Source organism: Oncorhynchus mykiss, chromosome 7 (genome assembly GCF_013265735.2).
Source record: "Oncorhynchus mykiss isolate Arlee chromosome 7, USDA_OmykA_1.1, whole genome shotgun sequence".
Taxonomy (NCBI): Eukaryota; Metazoa; Chordata; class Actinopteri; order Salmoniformes; family Salmonidae; genus Oncorhynchus; species Oncorhynchus mykiss.
Genome location: NC_048571.1, coordinates 25,916,037 through 25,935,281, shown reverse-complemented (window position 1 = coordinate 25,935,281; position 19,245 = coordinate 25,916,037). Strand labels below are relative to the sequence as shown.

The 19,245-nt window shown below is 42.4% G+C and overlaps 1 protein-coding gene across 1 annotated transcript; it reads right to left on the bottom strand.

Moving 5' to 3' along the window:
* Positions 1–917: 917 nt before the first annotated feature.
* Positions 918–13,563, bottom strand: LOC110527579 (ras-related protein Rap-2a). The gene is made up of 2 exons (XM_021608959.2): positions 12,587–13,563; positions 918–2,405 (listed from the first exon to the last, which is right to left on the bottom strand). Exons 1-2 carry the CDS (start codon positions 12,898–12,900, stop codon positions 2,165–2,167), a joined length of 555 nt encoding a protein of 184 aa, XP_021464634.1. The 5' UTR covers positions 12,901–13,563; the 3' UTR covers positions 918–2,164.
* Between the last annotated feature and the right edge of the window lie 5,682 nt (positions 13,564–19,245).

Sequence of the window (19,245 nt, the reverse complement as noted above, 5' to 3'; positions counted from 1 at the left end):
ACTTACAAAGCAAGTAGAGGTCTGTAATTTTTTTTATCATAGGTACACTTCAACTGTGAGAGACGGAATCTAAAACAAAAATCCAGAAAATCACATTGTATGATTTTTAAGTAATTAATTTGCATTTTATTGCATGACATAAGTATTTGATCACCTACCAACCAGTAAGAATTCCAGCTCTCACAGACCTGTTAGTTTTTCTTTAAGAAGCCCTCCTGTTCTCCACTCATTACTTGTATTAACTGCACCTGTTTGAACTCATTACCTGTATAAAAGACACCTGTCCACACACTCAATCAAACAGACTCCAACCTCTCCACAATGGCCAAGACCAGAGAGCTGTGTAAGGACATCAGGGTTAAAATTGTAGACCTGCACAAGGCTGGGATGGGCAACAGGACAATAGGCAAGCAGCTTGGTGAGAAGGCAACAACTATTGGCGCAATTATTAGAAAATGGAAGAAGTTCAAGATGGCGGTCAATCACCCTCGGTCTGGGGCTCCATGCAAGATCTCACCTCGTGGGGCATCAATGATCATGAGGAAGGTGAGGGATCAGCCCAGAACTACACGGCAGGACCTGGTCAATGACCTGAAGAGAGCTGGGACCACAGTCTCAAAGTAAACCATTAGTAACACACTACGCCGTCATGGATTAAAATCCTGCAGCACACGCAAGGTCCCCCTGCTCAAGCCAGCGCATGTCCAGGCCCGTCTGAAGTTTGCCAATAACCATCTGGATGATCCAGAGGAATGGGAGAAGGTCATGTGGTCTGATGAGACAAAAATATAGTTTTTTGGTCTAAACACCACTCGCCGTGTTTGGAGGAAGAAGGATGTGTATAACCCCAAGAACACCAACCCAACCGTGAAGCATGGAGGTGGAAACATCATTCTTTGGGGATGCTTTTCTGCAAAGGGGACAGGACGACTGCACCGTATTGAGGGGAGGATGGATGGGGCCATGTATCGCGAGATCTTGGCCAACAACCTCCTTCCCTCAGTAAGAGCATTGAAGATGCTGTATAATGTGGTGTGGGAAGTCATGTTCAAAGTCTAGAGTTTCATAAAAACCTGATGATCTAATAACTAACACACGTATATAATTTATATCGTTTACACATGTAGGATTTTCATTTGAGCCAGTTTGCTACAGCAGCAACAGGAAATGTGAATTATTATGTGGATAATAATGAATTACATTTTTTTGTAGGGGTTGATACATTTTACAATAGGGCAAATCAAGTCTGAAATTTTGAAGTGGAAATGTAAAAACTCGGAAGCCTTTTTAAACCTTATACACTACATGTTTGCATTTCCGACTGTGCAGGAACATTCAAATGAAGATCCTACATCTGTATGATACTGATATTTGTATTATAGCCTATTAATAATTGTACAAATGTCATTAAATACATTTGACTCTTTTTCCACATTTGTTGAAAATGTATATATTGAGGTGCAAAATAAAACCGAAGTGGGAGATTAAATGTAACTGTACACATTAAAAACATGTGTAGTCAACCACGAACCTCAGGTAACAAGGCAAACAATTTGTTGTGTATGGCAACCAAGATGCACAGACAACGCCAAGCTAAACTATGTGAAGCATTACAGATTGCACAATAGAAATGTAAATTCCAATTGAGTCCGACATACAGTATATAGTGTTTACCGTAAATGCAGTCTCCGCTAACACCGGAAAATTGACTTTAAATTTCTATCCCGCTGTAAGGCTAAACTTTTGCGATACAGATTTAATAGAACCCTTAGACTGTCTGTCTGTCCGTGCTTCTGTCCGTCCTTCGGTCTTGGTGAGTTTGATTCTACGTACTCAATAGTGTCCCATACTATGCCCCATCCTTTTGAGTCAACACACGATGTAGGCTTACAATGTTAATCTGTTTTCTTTCACCCCTGTTTCCAAATGCTTCTCTGGCGAATGTGTAACGGAGGGAATTCGGTGTACCACTGTCGCATGAAGAGTAACCTTGCCTGAGACCTGAAGACTTCTATAGCTCACCATCACAAACATGTTTTATTCATTGAGGGCGGAATTGTCCAACTCCCCCCTGAAGTTGGTAAATACTGCAAACCGAGCAGCTGTGCGCCTATTTGTTCAGCCCCCTGTCCGCCACCCTCTCACAGACCCGCCTCCCCGCGAGCTACTGTATACTGCAGGCTAAGCCGCAGCAGGGTTCCGCTCTGTTGGGCAGCGAGGAGGAGTCCATCAGTCGGACGATTTCAGTGAAAAGCTCGTCCACCATGGTCTTGCTCTTCGCCGAGGTCTCTAGGAAGGGACAGCCCCAGTCCTCGGCCAAAGCCTGGCCCTCTCCACAAGACACCTCCCTCTCTCCCTCCTGGTCCACCTTATTCCCCACAAGGATCACAGGCACACTCTCATACCTAGGAAGGAGGGAGAGAGAGATAAATAGAGATGGGGGAGATACAGTATATCTGTATGCATCTCTGTATTTATTAAAGCAATGTACAGAATAGAGATACAGTGCATTCGGGAAAGTATTCAGACCCCTTGACATTTTCCACATTTTGTTACTTTACAGCCTTATTCAAAAATGGATTACATTTTTTGTTTTCCTCATCAATCGACACACAATACCCCATAAAGACAAAGCAAAACACAGGTTTAAATTCTTGTTCAAATTTCTAACAAATACATTGAAATATCACATTTACAGAAGTATTCAGACCCTTTAGTCAGTACTTTGTTGAAGAACCTGGCAGTGATTACAGCCTTGAGTCGTCTTGGGTATGTGCTGTTGTAACAGAGTAGGTTCTGTCCCTGTCCCTCACTGGGCACAAACCAGTTACATTCTGCACAACAATACTTTGATTCCATATCAGCTATTATGTACAGATCTAGGATCAGCTTCCGCTCCCCCAAACCTAACCTTAAACATTAGTGGGGGAAATGCAAAACTGACCCAAGTTCAGCAACTTCTCTCTACACCACATCAGCTGTCATAAACCAATAACCCACTTACATTTCAGTAAGCATTTATTTTGGGGAGTTTCTCCCATTCTTCTCTGCAGATCCTCTCAAGCGCTGTCAGGTAGGATGAGGGGCGTTGCTATACAGCTATTTTAGGTCTCTCCTGAGATGTGTGATCGGGTTCAAGTCTGGGCTCTGGCTGGGCTACTCAAAGACATTCAGAGACTTGTCCCAAAGCTTCTCCTGAGTTGTCTAGGCTGTGTGCTTAGGGTCGTTGTCCTGTTGGAAGGAGAACTTTCGACCCAGTCTGAGGTTCTGAGCGCTCTGGAGCAGGTTTTCATCAAGGATCTCTGTACTTTGCTCCGTTCATCTTTCCCTTGATCCTGACTAGTCTCCTGGTCCCTGCCGCTGAAAAACATCCCCACAGCATGATGCTGCACCACCATGCTTCACCGTAGGGACGGTGCCAGTTTCTCTCCAGACGTAACGCTTGGCATTCAGGCTAAATAGTTCAATCTTGGTTTCATCAGACCAGATAATGTTGTTTCTCATGGTCTGTGAGTCTTTAGGTGGCTTTTGGTAAACTCCAAGCGGGCTGTCATGTGCCTTTTAATGAGTGGCTTCCGTTTGGCCACTCTACCATAAAGGCCTGATTGGTGGAATGCTGCAGAGATGGTTGTCCTTCTGGGAGGTTCTCCCATCTCCACAGAGGAACTCTAGAGCTATGTCAGAGTGACCATTGGGTTCTTGGTCAACTATACGACCAAGGCCCTTCTCCAACGATTGATCAGTTCGGCCAGGTGGCCAGCTCTAGGAAGAGTTTTGGTGGTTCAAAACGTATTCCGTTTAAGAATGATGGAGGCCAATGTGGTCTTGGGAACATTCAATAATGCTGACATTTTTTGGAACCCTTCCCCAGATCTGTGCCTCGACACAATCCTGTCTCGGAGCTCTACCGACAATTCCTTCGACACCATGGCTTGGTATTTCAACAGGACAATGACCCAACACACCTCCAAGCTGTGTAAGGGCTATTTGACCAAGAAGGAGAGTGAGGGAGTGCTGCATCAGATGACCTGGCCTCCACAATCATCTGACCTCAACTCGAAATGAGATGGTTTGGGATGAGTCGGACCGCAGAGTGAAGGAAAAGCAGCCAACAAGTGTTCAGCATATGTGGGAACTCCTTCAAGACTGTTGGAAAAGCATTTCAGGTGAAGCTGGTTGAGAGAATGCCAAGAGTCCGCAAAGCTGTCATTAAGGCAAAGGGTGGCTACTTTGAAGAATGTCAAATATAAACATTTGTTTAACACTTTTATTGTTGTGTTATTTAATGGTTTTGATGTCTTCACTATTGTTGTACAATATAGAAATAGTAAAAATAAAGAAAAACCCTTGAATGAGTTGGTTTGTCCAAACTTTTGACTGCTACTGTAGGTTCCTCTCTACCTTCCAGCTGTGCCAGTCCATAAACAATAAAAATACCCCAAAATGTATTTATTATGATTTTTATTATGATTATGATTATTATAGCACTCATAATGGCTTGATTTTGGCAGTTCTCTTCCAGGCCTCCTCTGGCCTTGTAGGGAATCCTGCCATTATCACTAATGTTACATTTCTCTGGCCTCTTGCCTCTCTTCTGAACAATACTGATCCAGTGACAGATTACCATTGCCTTGGGCACTGCTGCTATGACAGTGATTCTCCAGAGTCCTAGGCCATTTCCATGACTCCATGGGCAGCAGGTAGCCTAGCGGGTTAAGAGTGTTGGGCCAGTAACTGAAAATGTTGCTGGTTTGAGTACCCAAGCCGACTAGGTGAACAATCTGTCAATGTTCCCTTGAGCAAAGCCCTAATTTCTCTGGATAAGAGTGTCTGCTAAATGACTAAAATGTAAGAAGAAAAAAAGACTTGTGCCACTGTGTTGAGGATCAGCATAGTGGAGGTGTTGTTTCCTATATTCACCACTTGGGGCGCCCAGTCAGGAAGTCCAGGACCCAGTTGAACAGGGCGGCGTTCAGACCCAGGGCCCCGAGCTTAATGATGAGCTGGAGGGTACTATGGTTTTGAGGGCTGAGCTATAGTCTATGAACAGTATTCATATATAGATATTCCTCTTGTCCAGATGGGATAGGGCAGTGTGCAGTGCGAGGGCGATTGCACCATCTGTGAATCTATTGGGGCGGGGCGGTATGCAAATTGAGTTGGTCTAGGGTGTCAGGTAAGGTGCAGGTGATATGATCCTTAACTAGCCTCTCAAAGCACTTCATGATGACAGAAGTGAGACCTACAGGGCAATAGTCATTTAGTTCAGTTACCTTTGCTTTCTTGGGACAGGAACAATGGTGGACATCTTGAAGCAATTGGTGACAGCAGACTTGGATAGGGAGAGATTGAATATGTCCGTAAACACTCCGGCAGCCTGCCGAGGGTTAAAATGCTTTAATCCCTTACTTAGGTCGGCCACGGAGAACGAGAGCCCACAGTCCTTGGGAGCGGGCCGCGTTGGTGGCACTGTGTTATCCTCCAAGCGGGCGTTAAATGTGATGTTTTCCACACTTTGGGTTTCTTGCAGTGCAGATTTGATTGAATTCCAAGTCCAAGTTTAATAACCCAGAAACAGTGCCGTCAGAAAGTATTCTTCCCCCTTGACTTATTCCACATTTTGTTGTGTTACAGCCTGAATTCTAAATTGATTAAATATATTTTTTTCTTACCCTCACCCATCGACACCCCATAATGACAAAGCAAAAACATGTTTTTAGCCTATTTGCAAAAGTATTGAAAATTAAATACAGACATATCTCTTTTACATACACTACCGTTCACAAGTTTGGGGTCACTTAGAAATGTCCTTGTTTTTTAAAGAAAAGCACATTTTTTGTCCTTTAAAATTACATCAAATTGATCAGAATTACAGTGTAGACATTGTTAATGTTGCAAATGACTATTGTCGCTGGAAAATTAATGGAATATCTACATACGCGTACAAAGGCCCATTATCAGCGACCATCACTCCTGTGTTCCAATGGCACGTTGTGTTAGCTAATCCAAGTTTATCATTTTAAAAGGCTAATTGATCATTAGAAAACCCTTTTGCAATTATGTTAAATTAAATACTGATGAAGCAATCCTTTTTTTCAATTTACACATACTGCGCTGGCTCAGCGCAGCTGGGAAGGTCCCCGACATCGCCCCGTACTACTGTGTGTTGTCCAGTCACGTGCGTTATTTAAATCACTTCACGAAACTCAGCCAATCAAAGCGAATGTTTACAATGCATGTTAGGAGACTGATGTTGTCAGAGAGAGACAGCGAGAGATGCAAAAGCGGAAGCGAGAGGAGAACTTATACAATGGCGTGCGCAAAAGTCAGGAAAGTCTATACAGAAAATCAAGCTTTCAAAGAGGAGTGGACTGACAAACATGCCTTTATCAGGTAGAGTATGTTCAGAGACCGTGGCGCTAATAAAAAAGTGCCAACATGAAGAGCCACTACGAAAACAAAGCACAGATATTTTGAGCAAACATATCCACAGCAGTCTGAGGTGAGGGCACGCAAAAATAAACAAATTGTTACGGTTTTCTTCTGGTGAAAGAGAGGAGGACCAAAATGCAGCGTGGTTATCTTTATACATCTTTAATGAAAAATAAACAATATACAAAAACAAGAAACGTGAAAAACCAAAACAGCCCTATCTGGTGCAACAAACACAGAGACCGGAACAAACACCCACAAAATACTCAAAATAATATGGCTGCCTAAATATGGTTCCCAATCAGAGACAACGATAAACACCTGCCTCTGATTGAGAACCACTCTAGGCAACCATAGACCTACCTAGACTACTTCACTAACCACAATCCCATAACCTACAAAAAAAACCTAGACAAAACACACCACATAAATACCCATGTCACACCCTAAAGAAAACACAAAATACTAAGGCCAGGGTGTGACACAAACTCAAAGCCCAGTATGATCATTCCACCAGAGTCCTCTCCCATGCCTTCACTGCCCAACAACGTGCAAACGAATGTTCCATAAAAAAATAGCTTGGATTTTGGGTCAACACCAAAAGCCATTTATTGACGGGGGAGTGGTGAACGAGTGCGTGAAAGCTGTTGCTGAAACATTACTTGACGGTAAACAAAAAAGGCGAGCTGTGTGAGAAGATCAAGCAAATCCCAATGCCATGTCCAACAACGGCAAGAAAGAGTGAAATACTAAAACAGGATGTATTAACACAGCGTGATGAAGCTATTCGGAGTGCACCATGCATAGCACTAACTCTTGATGAATCTACTGAGGTGAGTGATAAGGCCCAGCTTCTGGTGTATGTTAGATTTTACCACAGAGAGAAAGAAGGAATTCTGTGAAGACCTGCTAGGTGTAACACCACTCGAGACGCATACAAGAGGAAAAAGACATATACATGGCCATAAAGGAGATGCTGAGAAAGAGGGGGATAGATCTAAAAACAAGTGGTCTCTATCACCTCAGTGGTCTCTATCACCCCTGCCATGACAGGAAGAGAGAGAGGAGCTGTGGCACGGCTGAACGAGGACAACCCTGATCTCACAGCCTACCACCGCGTCATTCATCAGTCCGTCCCGTGCGCCAATCTGTCAGAAGGGTATGCTGAAGTGATGAATACAATGATGAAACTCATCCACTTCCTCAGGGCATCCTCATCTCATCAACATCACCTGCTGAGAGAATTCCTGAAAGAAGTTGAGGCAAATGCAAATGGCCTACTGCTGCACAACAACGTAAGATGGCTCAGTAAATGTAGGGTGTTGGAACGCTTTTGGTCCATTTGAAAGGAAATGACAGCTTTCCTTGTACAGCTCAAGAGCCAGAAGGCAACAAAGTTTTTTTTTTTCGCTTTTTTTTTGCAAGACGAGAGCAAAATGGATATTGTTGCTTTTTTGGTAGACATCACACCTTAATGAGCTCAACGTGAAACTACAGGGCAAGAACAATTCCGTTTGTGATTTGATGACATCTGTCCGCTCCTTCCAGAGGAAACTGGAAGTGTTCAAGGAAGATCTTCAAGGAGACTGTGCACACTTCCCAAAAGTGCAGGAACAGATTCAGGGTGAGAGAGATGTTCCTCCTCATGCTGACTTCATAGATAAGCTGATTGGAAATGTGGAGGTGACACAGACCTTCAAGTGGGCACGTGCTGGATCTCTACAGATGGAACCGATTGATCTGCAAGCAAATGTTGCACTAAGGGAGCACTTTCAACTAACTGATCATGACGCTTTCTGGCTGCAGGCTGTGTCTGAGACTGTTTTCCCTGGTCTAACCAAAGACACAACAAGAAAACCGCTGTGTTTTTTGAAAAGGCATTTCCATTCTTTGTTTCGCCTGAAGGAGCGTCAGCCTGCTCCCTTATCCAGCACACCGACACCAGCTTCCTAAAGCACAGTGCAATTACACTAATGACTGCGGAGCATGCGCCCTCTCCAGCACGATGCCCCCCCCCCCCCAAGCCTTGAGCTGCTGTTGTTTCATTGTTTCATTGCACCTTTAATTAACGACAAATAAGTACAACCTGGGATATTTGCATGCAATTTTTTTTTTTTGCAGGCAAGACATTTGCAGGAAATGTTTGGTCATTCAAATTAATGGGGCAGTGCATTGTAATACATGCTTTTTCAGTGTTTTATATATATACTGTATATATATTTCCACACTATGATGCTGGACTAATTCTGTGAAACTGTAACAATGATGATAATACCTTTTTTAGTGTAAGAGCTGTTTAAAAGGCTGCCTGAAATGTCTGCTTGTTTTTGCATGGATGCAGTTTTGGCTTGCCTGGCAACATCAAGTTAATAGATCGATAACAAATTAGAGTTGAACCTTTCTGCCAATAACAGCTAGTTTTCAGGTTACATATCCCTCCCATTAGGCTCCTCCCAATTAGGTCACTCACTCAGACCTATCCCAGACAGTCCTAGCAAAATTCTTGCTTAAATTGCTTTTTTACTATGTTTATTTTTGATCATTTCAATTGAATTTTTTTTCTCTCCCAGAAATGGTTTGAGATTATTGAGATGGTTGCATTGGACCTTTAATGATATACATCCCCATTGATTCTTGAAGAAAATAACTGCAGTCGGGATGAAACACAAATACCAGATTGTGGCTTTCCCAATCCTGTAGCCTTATGGTGGCTAAGCTAACATACAGTACTTAGATAGATGTTCCTTTGGCGTACTGAGGGAGAGCTAGGGAAAATAATAACAAAATGGATGTGGAGTCCCAAGAGATGCTGTGATGACGGGCTTCCCACACTGTGCTGCTGCTGCTGGGCTGTGGGCTTATAAACCTATACTTATAAGCTTATAAACTTACAAAAACTTAACACAACACAACAAAAGGCCACATATAGTTTTTGACAACAAAAATAAATAGGGCAAATCAGTGAATTCAACATGAACCATAACAGTAACTTGAACTAAATAATGTTCCTTCCTGGAACTTTAAAGCTCTATGGCAAACCGGGGAATGAGGCCTAAGAAATGGGTCTACATGGTCAAAAACAGGCTATTCGTGATACTTTTCAAATTGAGTCCCAGTACTTCTAAAACATAGCTACAAGTACTGGTTCCATTTCATAGCCTATATTTATGTTCTCTAAGTCATGCTGACCAATACCCATTTTTGTGTCTTTTTAGAAAAAATGTATCCAGATAGACCTACAGTGTTGAGTGCATACATTTTCATTCTGGTCCCCCATGGGAATCGAACCCACAACCCTGGTGTTGCAAGCTCCATGCTTTACCAACTGAGCCATGCAGGACCCTGTGGGTACCAAACATTTTGTTACGATGTGCCTAATGAACACCACCACGGTGAGCCAGGACGTGGGTTAAACGGCAGAACGTCAGTCACACATCCCTCCTTAGAAGTGTAGTTTGAGACCACACCCCATTGCACAAATGACTACACTTAACAGCCTGTGTTGTTCCTCTCTTGCTATTAAACACAGCATCAGTGCAGTGTGAAATCCATCTGAAAGTGCTTTGAAAACACAGCTTCTAGGTCGATCGACTCATTATCCTTCACATTCATGTGAGGAAAGCGTTAAGATCAAGTTGGAGCACACCCAGGTTGGATTTCCGAAACAACAATATACACGATACAGTAATTTATTTGGTTTGTGGGGTGCTGCAGCAAGAGTTGAAAGTACACACACACACACACACACACACACACACACACACACACACACACACACACACACACACACACACATTACCTCACTCTTGGATCCCCCTAGTTCTGAGGATTCCGCTGCTAGGAGTCAAACGTGGCTTTAGGTTATGTGCCTTCTCACTAATGGAGACCTGATGTTTCTTTGGCTTCCAAATCACACACAATCCCGAGTTGTGGTGAGTGAGGATATAGTGCACTTCTGCTCGCTGGCTCAGCAATAATGGGTTTTGCGAGGCAGTAAAAGTACTGTAAAGCCACTTTCTGGAGTTAGCTAATGGGAGTAGAGTGAAGTTTCCCCTAGATGCTGATCTTGGTTCAGTTTAGCATTTTCCCCACTAATGGTTAAGGTTAGGTCTGTGGGAGGGGAAGCTGATCCTAGATCTGTATCCAGGGGACATTTTACCATGGAGGAGTACTATGCATCTTAGTAATGACAGGCTGGAAAATAGAAGCTAAACCAAGCAAAACCAACCCGAGCTGTACTGGGATGGCCAGTAAAGTATGGTTCGCTTTGGGTCGGCCCTATAGTGTGAAACAGGCATCTGATTTGCATTTACCACTTCATCATCTCACTTGTTCCAACTAACAGAGTGAAACTTTGAGTAGGGGACTTTAGTTTTTCTTGACCATGTGATCTGAGCAGGACAAGTTATTGCCAATACCTAGGATCTAGAATTTTTCCTGGGCTTTTCTCTAAACCATCGTGTCTAACATCTCTGGTTACAAAGATACAGTACTTCCTAAATGAGTTGCCAGGGAGGAGGGAAACTGCTACTCTGGACCAGTATGTTATTCTGGACCAGCATTGGTATGGAGATGACCTACAGAGCCTTCAGAAAGTATTCACACCCTTTGACTTTTTCCACACTTTGTTGTGTTACAGGCTGAATTTTAAATTTAGATTTTGTGTCACTGTTCTACACAGATAATATCCAATCATTTCAAAGTGAAATTTAGTTTTTAGAATTTTTTACATATTAATAAAAAATGAAAAGCTAAAATGTCGAGTCAATAACTATTTATCCCCTTTGTTATGACAAGAACAAATAAGGTCAGACGTAAAGATAATCCGTTTTCCAGATGCCTCGCAAAGAAGGACACCGATTGGTAGATGGGTTTAAAAAAAAGGAATAAATACAGACACTGAATATCCCTTTGAGCATGGTGAAGTTATTCATTAGGCTTTGGATGGTGTATTAAAACACCCAGTCACTACAAAGATACAGGGAAGGAAACCGCACAGGGATTTTACCATGAGGCCAATGATGATTTTAAAATGGTTACAGAGCTTAATGGCTGTGATAGTAGAAAACTGAGAATGGAACAACATCCTTGTAGTTACTCCATAATACTAACCTAAATGACAGAGTGAAAAGAAGGAAGCCTGTTCAGAATAAACATTTTCAAAAAAATGCATCCTGTTTGCAACAAGGTACTAAAGTAAAGAATGTGGCAAAGACATTTACATTTTGTCCTAAATAAAAGCGTTAAATTTGGGGCGAATCCAAACACATCACTGAGTAACAATCTTCATATTTTCGAGCATGGTGATGGCTGCATCATGGTATGGGTATGCTTGTCATAGGCAAAATCCTAGAGGAAAACCTGGTTCAGTCTGCTTTCCAAAAGACACTGGGAGTTGAATTCACCTTCCAGCAGGACAATAACCTAAAACATAAAGCCAAATTCTAACATGTAATGACTCAGGGGGTGAGTACTTATCTAATCAAGATATATTTGTGTTTTTGTTTTTCATTAATACATTTTTTTTTTAAATAAAAACAAATCTTCCAATTTGACATTGCATCGTACTTTGTGTAGATAATTGACAGAAAAATGACAATTTAATCCATTTGAATCACACTTTGTAACACAACAAAATGTGGAAAAAGTCAAATGGTGTGAATACTTTCTGAAGGAACTGTATGTGGGACAATCTGAATGATGGCCTATGCTCTGACCTGTTCAGGTTTCGTATGGGTTCTCCATCTAGCTAGAAGTCCAACATCAAACCATAGGACTTCTGGGCAATAGAGTACAGGTGAAGCACAGCTGGACTTTCATGACTAACACATGACCTGGATGAATCAGATAATATCTCCTCAAAGAACAGGGAGATTATTTGGTTTCATGTCCAAGATAAAACTAAGCAGATGTGAGCCCAGCCCTGCTCAAGTATTATCGATCCAAAGGAATCAAATCACACACCCATGCACACGCACACATACATACTAATTTGGAATAAACTAGAGTAATTACTAGACCATTAGAATTTCCTAGAATATAGTCTATATTCATTGATTTCAATAGGGCCATTGGCCATGACCCTGATCGTGTTCCAAATTAACTTTCAATCTAGTGACACAGTCAGGGAATTAATATCAAACTCAGAAATCACCTTTTAACTCTGATGATCTGATCTCTCATTGGCTTGATGTCTTGGAAACTCTGTTGGTTGACCAGACTGTAGACTAGTATGAAGCCCTGGCCATTCTTGATGTAAAGGTCTCTCATAGAAGCAAACTGCTCTGTCCCAGCAGTGTCCAGAATCTCCAGCACCGACGGGGAGGAATCCACCTCGATCTCCTTTCGATAAAAATCTTCAATTGTCGGGTCATACTTCTCTATGAAGGTCCCGGTCACAAATTGCACGGTGAGAGCAGACTTGCCGACACCTCCGCTGCCGAGGACCACGACTTTATACTCACGCATTGCCCCACTGATGATGACGATTAGAATAATTTGTCAAAATGCCACTGCCTCCAGCCGATACCAAAGCAATTAAATAGGCTAAACTAAAGCAATAACATTTTATAGAATGTCCATTTCGTAACACAAAATAGCCTACGGCAGTTGATGGGACATTATAATAACTAATAACTTAATTACAGAAAATACCACATTAAATAATCTAAGAAAAAAAAAACGTATCGTTTTGTTGGAAAAAACTTAACGTAATGCATGTGAGTTCGACTGTATAGGCTGATTTGCTCATCTTTTCAGGCCATGGTTTAAAAACTTGCCTCTGTTCTGCGTGCCTTCTTCAGGAATCCTTTGGAGACTCCAGGATGATTTACGCAAAGGAAATACTTAGTTTTGAAATACCTTGCAGAAAAAGTTACATTGGAATATGTAGGACATTCCGACTTTCTATCACTCTATGTCCACCACTCACGCCTGTCTGACATTCTTCAGTCGCCATTCCCGCGGGTGGAGACAAAATATTTCGTCTCTCCTCGGCTTCCGTAGGCCTATATGCAATATGTCTCCCATCTCAATGACGAGAATACATGAAACAATATAATATGTCTACTCTCTCTTATGGAAAGAGTAGGCTGACAGACGAATGGAGCTCTTCATTTGTTATGTTCCACTTTAAGCCTCGCCCACATGTTATACGTCAGGTTGTACCAGATACTTTTTTTGAATATATGTAGCCCCCCCAGTAGTCTGTACAATAGTGACATCTTCAGACAGAACAGAATCAAGTATCCCTAACTCAAATCAAATCAATCAAATTTTATTGGTCACAAACACGTGTTTAGCAGATGTTTTTGCGGGTGAAACGAAATGCTTGTGTTTCTATTTCCAACAGTGCAGTAATATCTAACAAGTAATATCTAAGAATTTTACAACAATACACACAATACACAAAAATCTAAGTAAAGGAAGTGAGTTAAGAATATATAAATATATGGATGAGCAATGTCAGAGCGGCATAGACTAAGATACAGTAGAATGCAATAGAATACAGTATATACGTATGGGATGAGTAATGCAAAATATGTACACATTATTAAAGTGACTAGTGTTCCATTCATTAAAGTGGCCAGTCATTTCAAGTCCATGTAAATAGGCAGCAGTCTCGAATGTGCTAGTGATGGCTATTTTAACAGTCTGATGGCCTTGAGATAGAAGCTAATTTTCAATCTCTCGGTCCAAAGCTTTGATGAACCTGTACTGACCTCGCTTTCTGGATGATAGCGGGGTGAAGAGGCAGTGGCTCGGGGGGTTGTTGTCTTTTGATGATATTTTTGGCCTTCCTGTGACATCAGGTGCTGCTGGTGTCCTGGAGGGCAGGTAGTTTTCCCCCGGTGATGAGTTGGCCAGACCGCACCACCCACTGGAGAGCCCTGCGGTTGCAGGCGGTGCAGTTTCCGTACCAGGCGGTGTTTCAGCCCGACAGGTTGCTCTCAATTGTGCATCTGTAAAAGTTTGTGAGAGTGTAAGGTGCCATGCCAAATTTCTTCAGCCTCCTGAAGTTGAAGAGGTGCTATTGCGCCTTCTTCAACACACTCTCTGTGTGGGTGGACAATTTCAGTTTGTCAGTGATGTGTACGTCGAGGAACTTGAAGCTTTCCACCTTCTCCACCGTGGTCCCATTGATGTGGATAGGGAGGGTCCTCCCTCTGCTGTTTCCTGAAGTCCCACAATCATCTCCTCCCAAAGCCCTCACCTACTCCCTGTAGGCTGTCTCGTCATTGTTGGTAATCAAGCCTACTACTGTTGTGTCGTCTGCTAACTTGATGATTGAGTTGGAGGTGTGCGTGGCCACGCAGTCATGGGTGAACAGGGAATACAGGAGGGGCTGAGCACGCACCCTTGTGGGGCCCCAGTGTTGAGGATCAGCGTAGTGGAGGAGCTGTTTCCTACCTTCACCACCTGGGGAGGAGCCGTCAGGTAGTCCAGGACCAAGTTGCATACGGCGGGGTTTAGACCCAGGGCCTTGAGCTTGTTGATGAGCTTGGTATTACTGCGTTGAATGCTAAGCTATAGTCAATTAAGAGCATTCTTACATTAGGTATTCCTCTTGTCCAGATGGGATAGGGCAGTGTGCAGTGCGATGGCAATTGCATCATCTGTGGATCTATTGGTGCGGTAAGCAAATTGAAGTGGGTCTAGGGTGTCAGGTAAGGTAGAGGTGATATGATCCTTGACAAGTCTCTCATAGCACTTCATGATGACAGAAGAGAGAGCTACAGGGTGATAGTAATTTAGTTCAGTTACCTTTGCTTTCTTGGGTAGAGGAACAATGGTGGACATCTTGAAGCATGTGGGGACAGCAGACTGGGATAGGGAGAGATCGAATATGTCCATAAACACACCAGCCAGCTGGTCTGCACATACATGAGGACGTGGCTAGGAATGCCATCTGGGCCGGCAGCCTTGTGAGGGTTAACAAGCTTAAACCTCTTACTCACGTCAGCTATGGAGAAGGAGAGCCCACAGTCCTTGGTAGTGGGCCGCATTGGTGGCACTGTGTTATCCTCAAAGCGGGCAAAGAAGGTGTTTAGCTTGTCCGGAAGCAAGATGTCAGTGTCCTCAACGTGGCTGGTTTTCCTTTTGTAGTTCGTGATTGTCTGTAGACCCTGCCACATACGTCTTGTGTCTGAGCCGTTGAATTGGAATTCCACTTTGTCTCTATACTGACGTGTTGCCTGTTTGATTGCCTTATGGATGGAAAAACTACACTGCCAGATTCCCAGTCACCTTGCCATGGTTGAATGCAGTGGTTCGCATTTTCAGTTTGGCGCGAATGCTGCCATCTATCCACAGTTTCTGATTAGGGTAGGTTTTAATAGTCACAGTGGGTACGACATCTCCTATCACTTCCTGATAAACTCAGTCACCGTATCAGTATTTTCATCAATGTTATTGTCAGAGGCTACCCGGAACATATCCAAGTCCGTGTGATCATAACAATCTTGAAGTGTGGATTCCGATTGTTCAGACCAGCGTTGAACAATCCTTAGCACGGGTACTTCCTGTTTCAGTTTCTGCCTATAGGAGGGGAGGACCAAAATGGAGTTGTGATCAGATTTGCCGAAGGGAGGGAGGGGGAGGGCCTTGTAGGCATCCCGGAAGTTGGAGTAGGAGTGCTCAAGTGTTTTAGCAGCGCAAGTACTGCAGTCAATATGTTGATAAAACTTCGGTAGCGTTTTCCTCAGATTAGCTTTGTTAAAATCCCCAGCTACAATACATGCGGCCTCAGGATATGTGGTTTCCAGTTTGCATAAAGTCCAGTGAAGTTCTTTGAGGGACGTTGTGGTAACGACTTGAGAGGGAATATACACGGCTGTGACTATAACCTAAGAAAGTTATCTTGGGAGGTAATATGGTCGGGATTTGATTGTGAGGTATTTTAGGTTGTATGAACAAAAGACTTTAGTTCCTGTATGTTATCACAATCACACAGTGAGTAGTTAATCATGAAATATACACCTCCGCCCTTCTTCTTCCCGGAGAGATATTTATTCCTGTCTGCGTGATGAACTGAGAACCCCACTGGCTATACGGATTCAGACAGTATGTCCCGAGAGAGCCATGTTTCCGTGAAACAGAGTATAGTACATTACAATCCCTGATGTCTCTCTGGAAGGAAATCCACACACTCAGCTCGTCAACTTTATAATCCAGAGATTGAACATTAGCGAGTAATATACTTGTGTCGTGTCGTGACCATCATTAATGTGTTTGACTGTTATTTTATCAAATCAATTAACTACGTTTAATTATTACGATGATTACATTTATCATGTACCAATTAACACAGTAGTAATCTTGGGGCACCACGGGAAAAGTTTATTTAACAAGTTACTATCTCCTGACTAAACTCTAAAGATAAATATCTCTTACATCAGTCACAGTCAATTCATTAATTCTAATTTACCTCATCAGTCTCATTCTGAATGTCACAAATTCTTGAATATCTGCACGAAACCTAGCATAATTGATGAATCAAAGATATACAAATTGGCTTAATAATGTATTTACTAACTAACAAAATAATCACACAGAAATACATAAGCACACACAGGATAGGTTACACATTGATTACTACATAATGCAATGAAAATTCCCTTGTGGACTAACCCGATATGACGGCTTGTTACACAATGAAAAAGGAGGGGCATTTAAGAAAGAGCAGGAGAAGAAGAGACAAAGGACTTCACGTATCGTACATACAGTTGATTAATACGCTCATTATAAACATGTATATTTAGCACCCCAACAACCACTCATTCGGATTTAGAAATACAATGTACATATTTACGATTGTATGACTGTCGTCTCGCTCTGTTGAAATCACTCGATCAGTCTGGAGAGTAATTCATCAGAATCAATAATTTTCCTCTTTTTTTAGCATATCTTAGATATAAAACTTAATTTGTTCATTGAAAATTCTGAAAAACTCACCACAGGTTAATGAGAAGGGTGTGCTTGAAAGTATGCACATAACTCTGCAATGTAGGTTTGTATTGGAGAGAGTCTCAGTCTTAAATCATTTTCCACACACAGTCTGTACCTGTATTTAGTTTTCATGTTCGTGAGGGCCGAGAATCCCCTCTCACATACGTGGTACGTGGTTGCAAAGGGCATCAGCGCGATTTGCCAAGGCAAGAAACTCTGAGCGCAGCCCTATCCAGAAATCTGGCAATGGCTTCTGATTAAATTACATTTTTACAGAACTGCTTGTTGAAATTTCGATGAGGCTCTCTTGCTCAGATATCGGTAAATGGACTGGAGGCAGGGCATGAAAGGGATAATGAATCCAGTTGTTTGTGTCATCAGTTTTGGGAAAGTACCTGCGTAATTGCGCACCCAACTCACTCAGGTGCTTTACTATATCACATTTGACATTGTCCGTAAGCTTGAGTTCATTTTCACAGAAAAAAATCATACAATGACGGAAAGACCTGTGTGTTGTCCTTGTTTATGCAAACAGAGTAGAGCTCCAACTTCTTAATCATAGCCTCAGTTTTGTCCCGCACATTGAATATAGTTCAGGGGAGTCCCTGTGATCCTAGATGCAGATCATTCAGGCAAGAAAAAACATCACCCAGATCGACCAGTCGTGTGAGAAATTCATCTTGCAAGCAGTCAGACAAGTGAAAATTATGATCAGTAAAGAAAACTTTAAGCTCGTCTCTCAATTCAAAAAAATGTGTCAATACTTTGCCCCTTGAAAACCAGCGCACTTCTGTATGTTGTAAAATGGTTGTTACATGGTCGTTGCCTGTCACGGTCATCATAAAGAGGAGACCAAGGCGCAGCGTGGTAAGCGAACATAACTCTTTAATTAAAGAGAGAACACTGAACAGAACTAAACAAAACAACAAAACGAACCGTGAAGCAATGTGGCTAGCGCAGAACAGGCAACTAAACACAACCCACAAACTATCCAAGGAATATGGCTACCTAAATATGGTCCCCAATCAGAGACAACGATAAACAGCTACCTCTGATTGAGAACCAATCTAGTCAAACATAGACACACCTAGACTAGAAAAACCCCATAAACATACCAAATAACCACTAGATACAAAAACTACACAAACCACCCTTGTCACACTCTGACCCAACCAAATAATAAAGAAAACAAAGATAACTAAGGTCAGGGTGGGACACTGCCCATATCATTGCATAGTGCAGAAAATACAAGAGAGTTCAGGGACCTTGCTTTAACAAAGTTAACCATTTTCACTGTAGTGTCCAAAACGTCTTTCAAGCTGTCAGGCATTCCTTTTAATTAAGTCCTCCACAATAGTATGGGGCCTGCCTGTCCTAGCCACTCGGTAGCTCACAATATAAGACTCTTCTAGGCCCTTCTTATTTAATGGTATCTGTTGCTTTTATACATGTCTTACTACTTGAAAGTCACCTTAATTCTCGCAAAAAAAACTCCTGTGGCTTATTTTTCAAATTGGCATGTTTTATTTCTAAATGTTTGCACATGTGTTAAGGTTTCATCGAGTTGTGAGACAGTACTTTTGCACATATAGCACACTGTGGCTGAGGAAAGGCACTACTCCCAATATAAGTGAACCCCAAATCAATGTAGTTCTCATCATATTTGCACCTCTTCGATGGTCCCTGTCTGGTGTCCGGTGATTTCCTGGGTAAGGGGGCAGTAGCTCTTCAGCTGCATCAGATTCACAACTGTCAGTGTAGAATTGCTGATGCTGGCATTGGATGTGCTCGTGGAAGCAGAACGACTTGTGTCATCAACAGGTGCTGGTAGTAGCAATACTACCAGTAGAGCTGGTCAGTGTCTCT

Coding starts and splice junctions, on each gene's coding strand:
- LOC110527579 (XM_021608959.2), bottom strand. CDS start 12,900: ATGCGTGAGTATAAAGTCGTGGTCCTCGGCAGCGGAGGTGTCGGCAAG. Junction 2,406..12,586: donor CAGATCATCAGAGTTAAAAG/GTGATTTCTGAG, acceptor CCTCCTTCCTAG/GTATGAGAGTGTGCCTGTGA.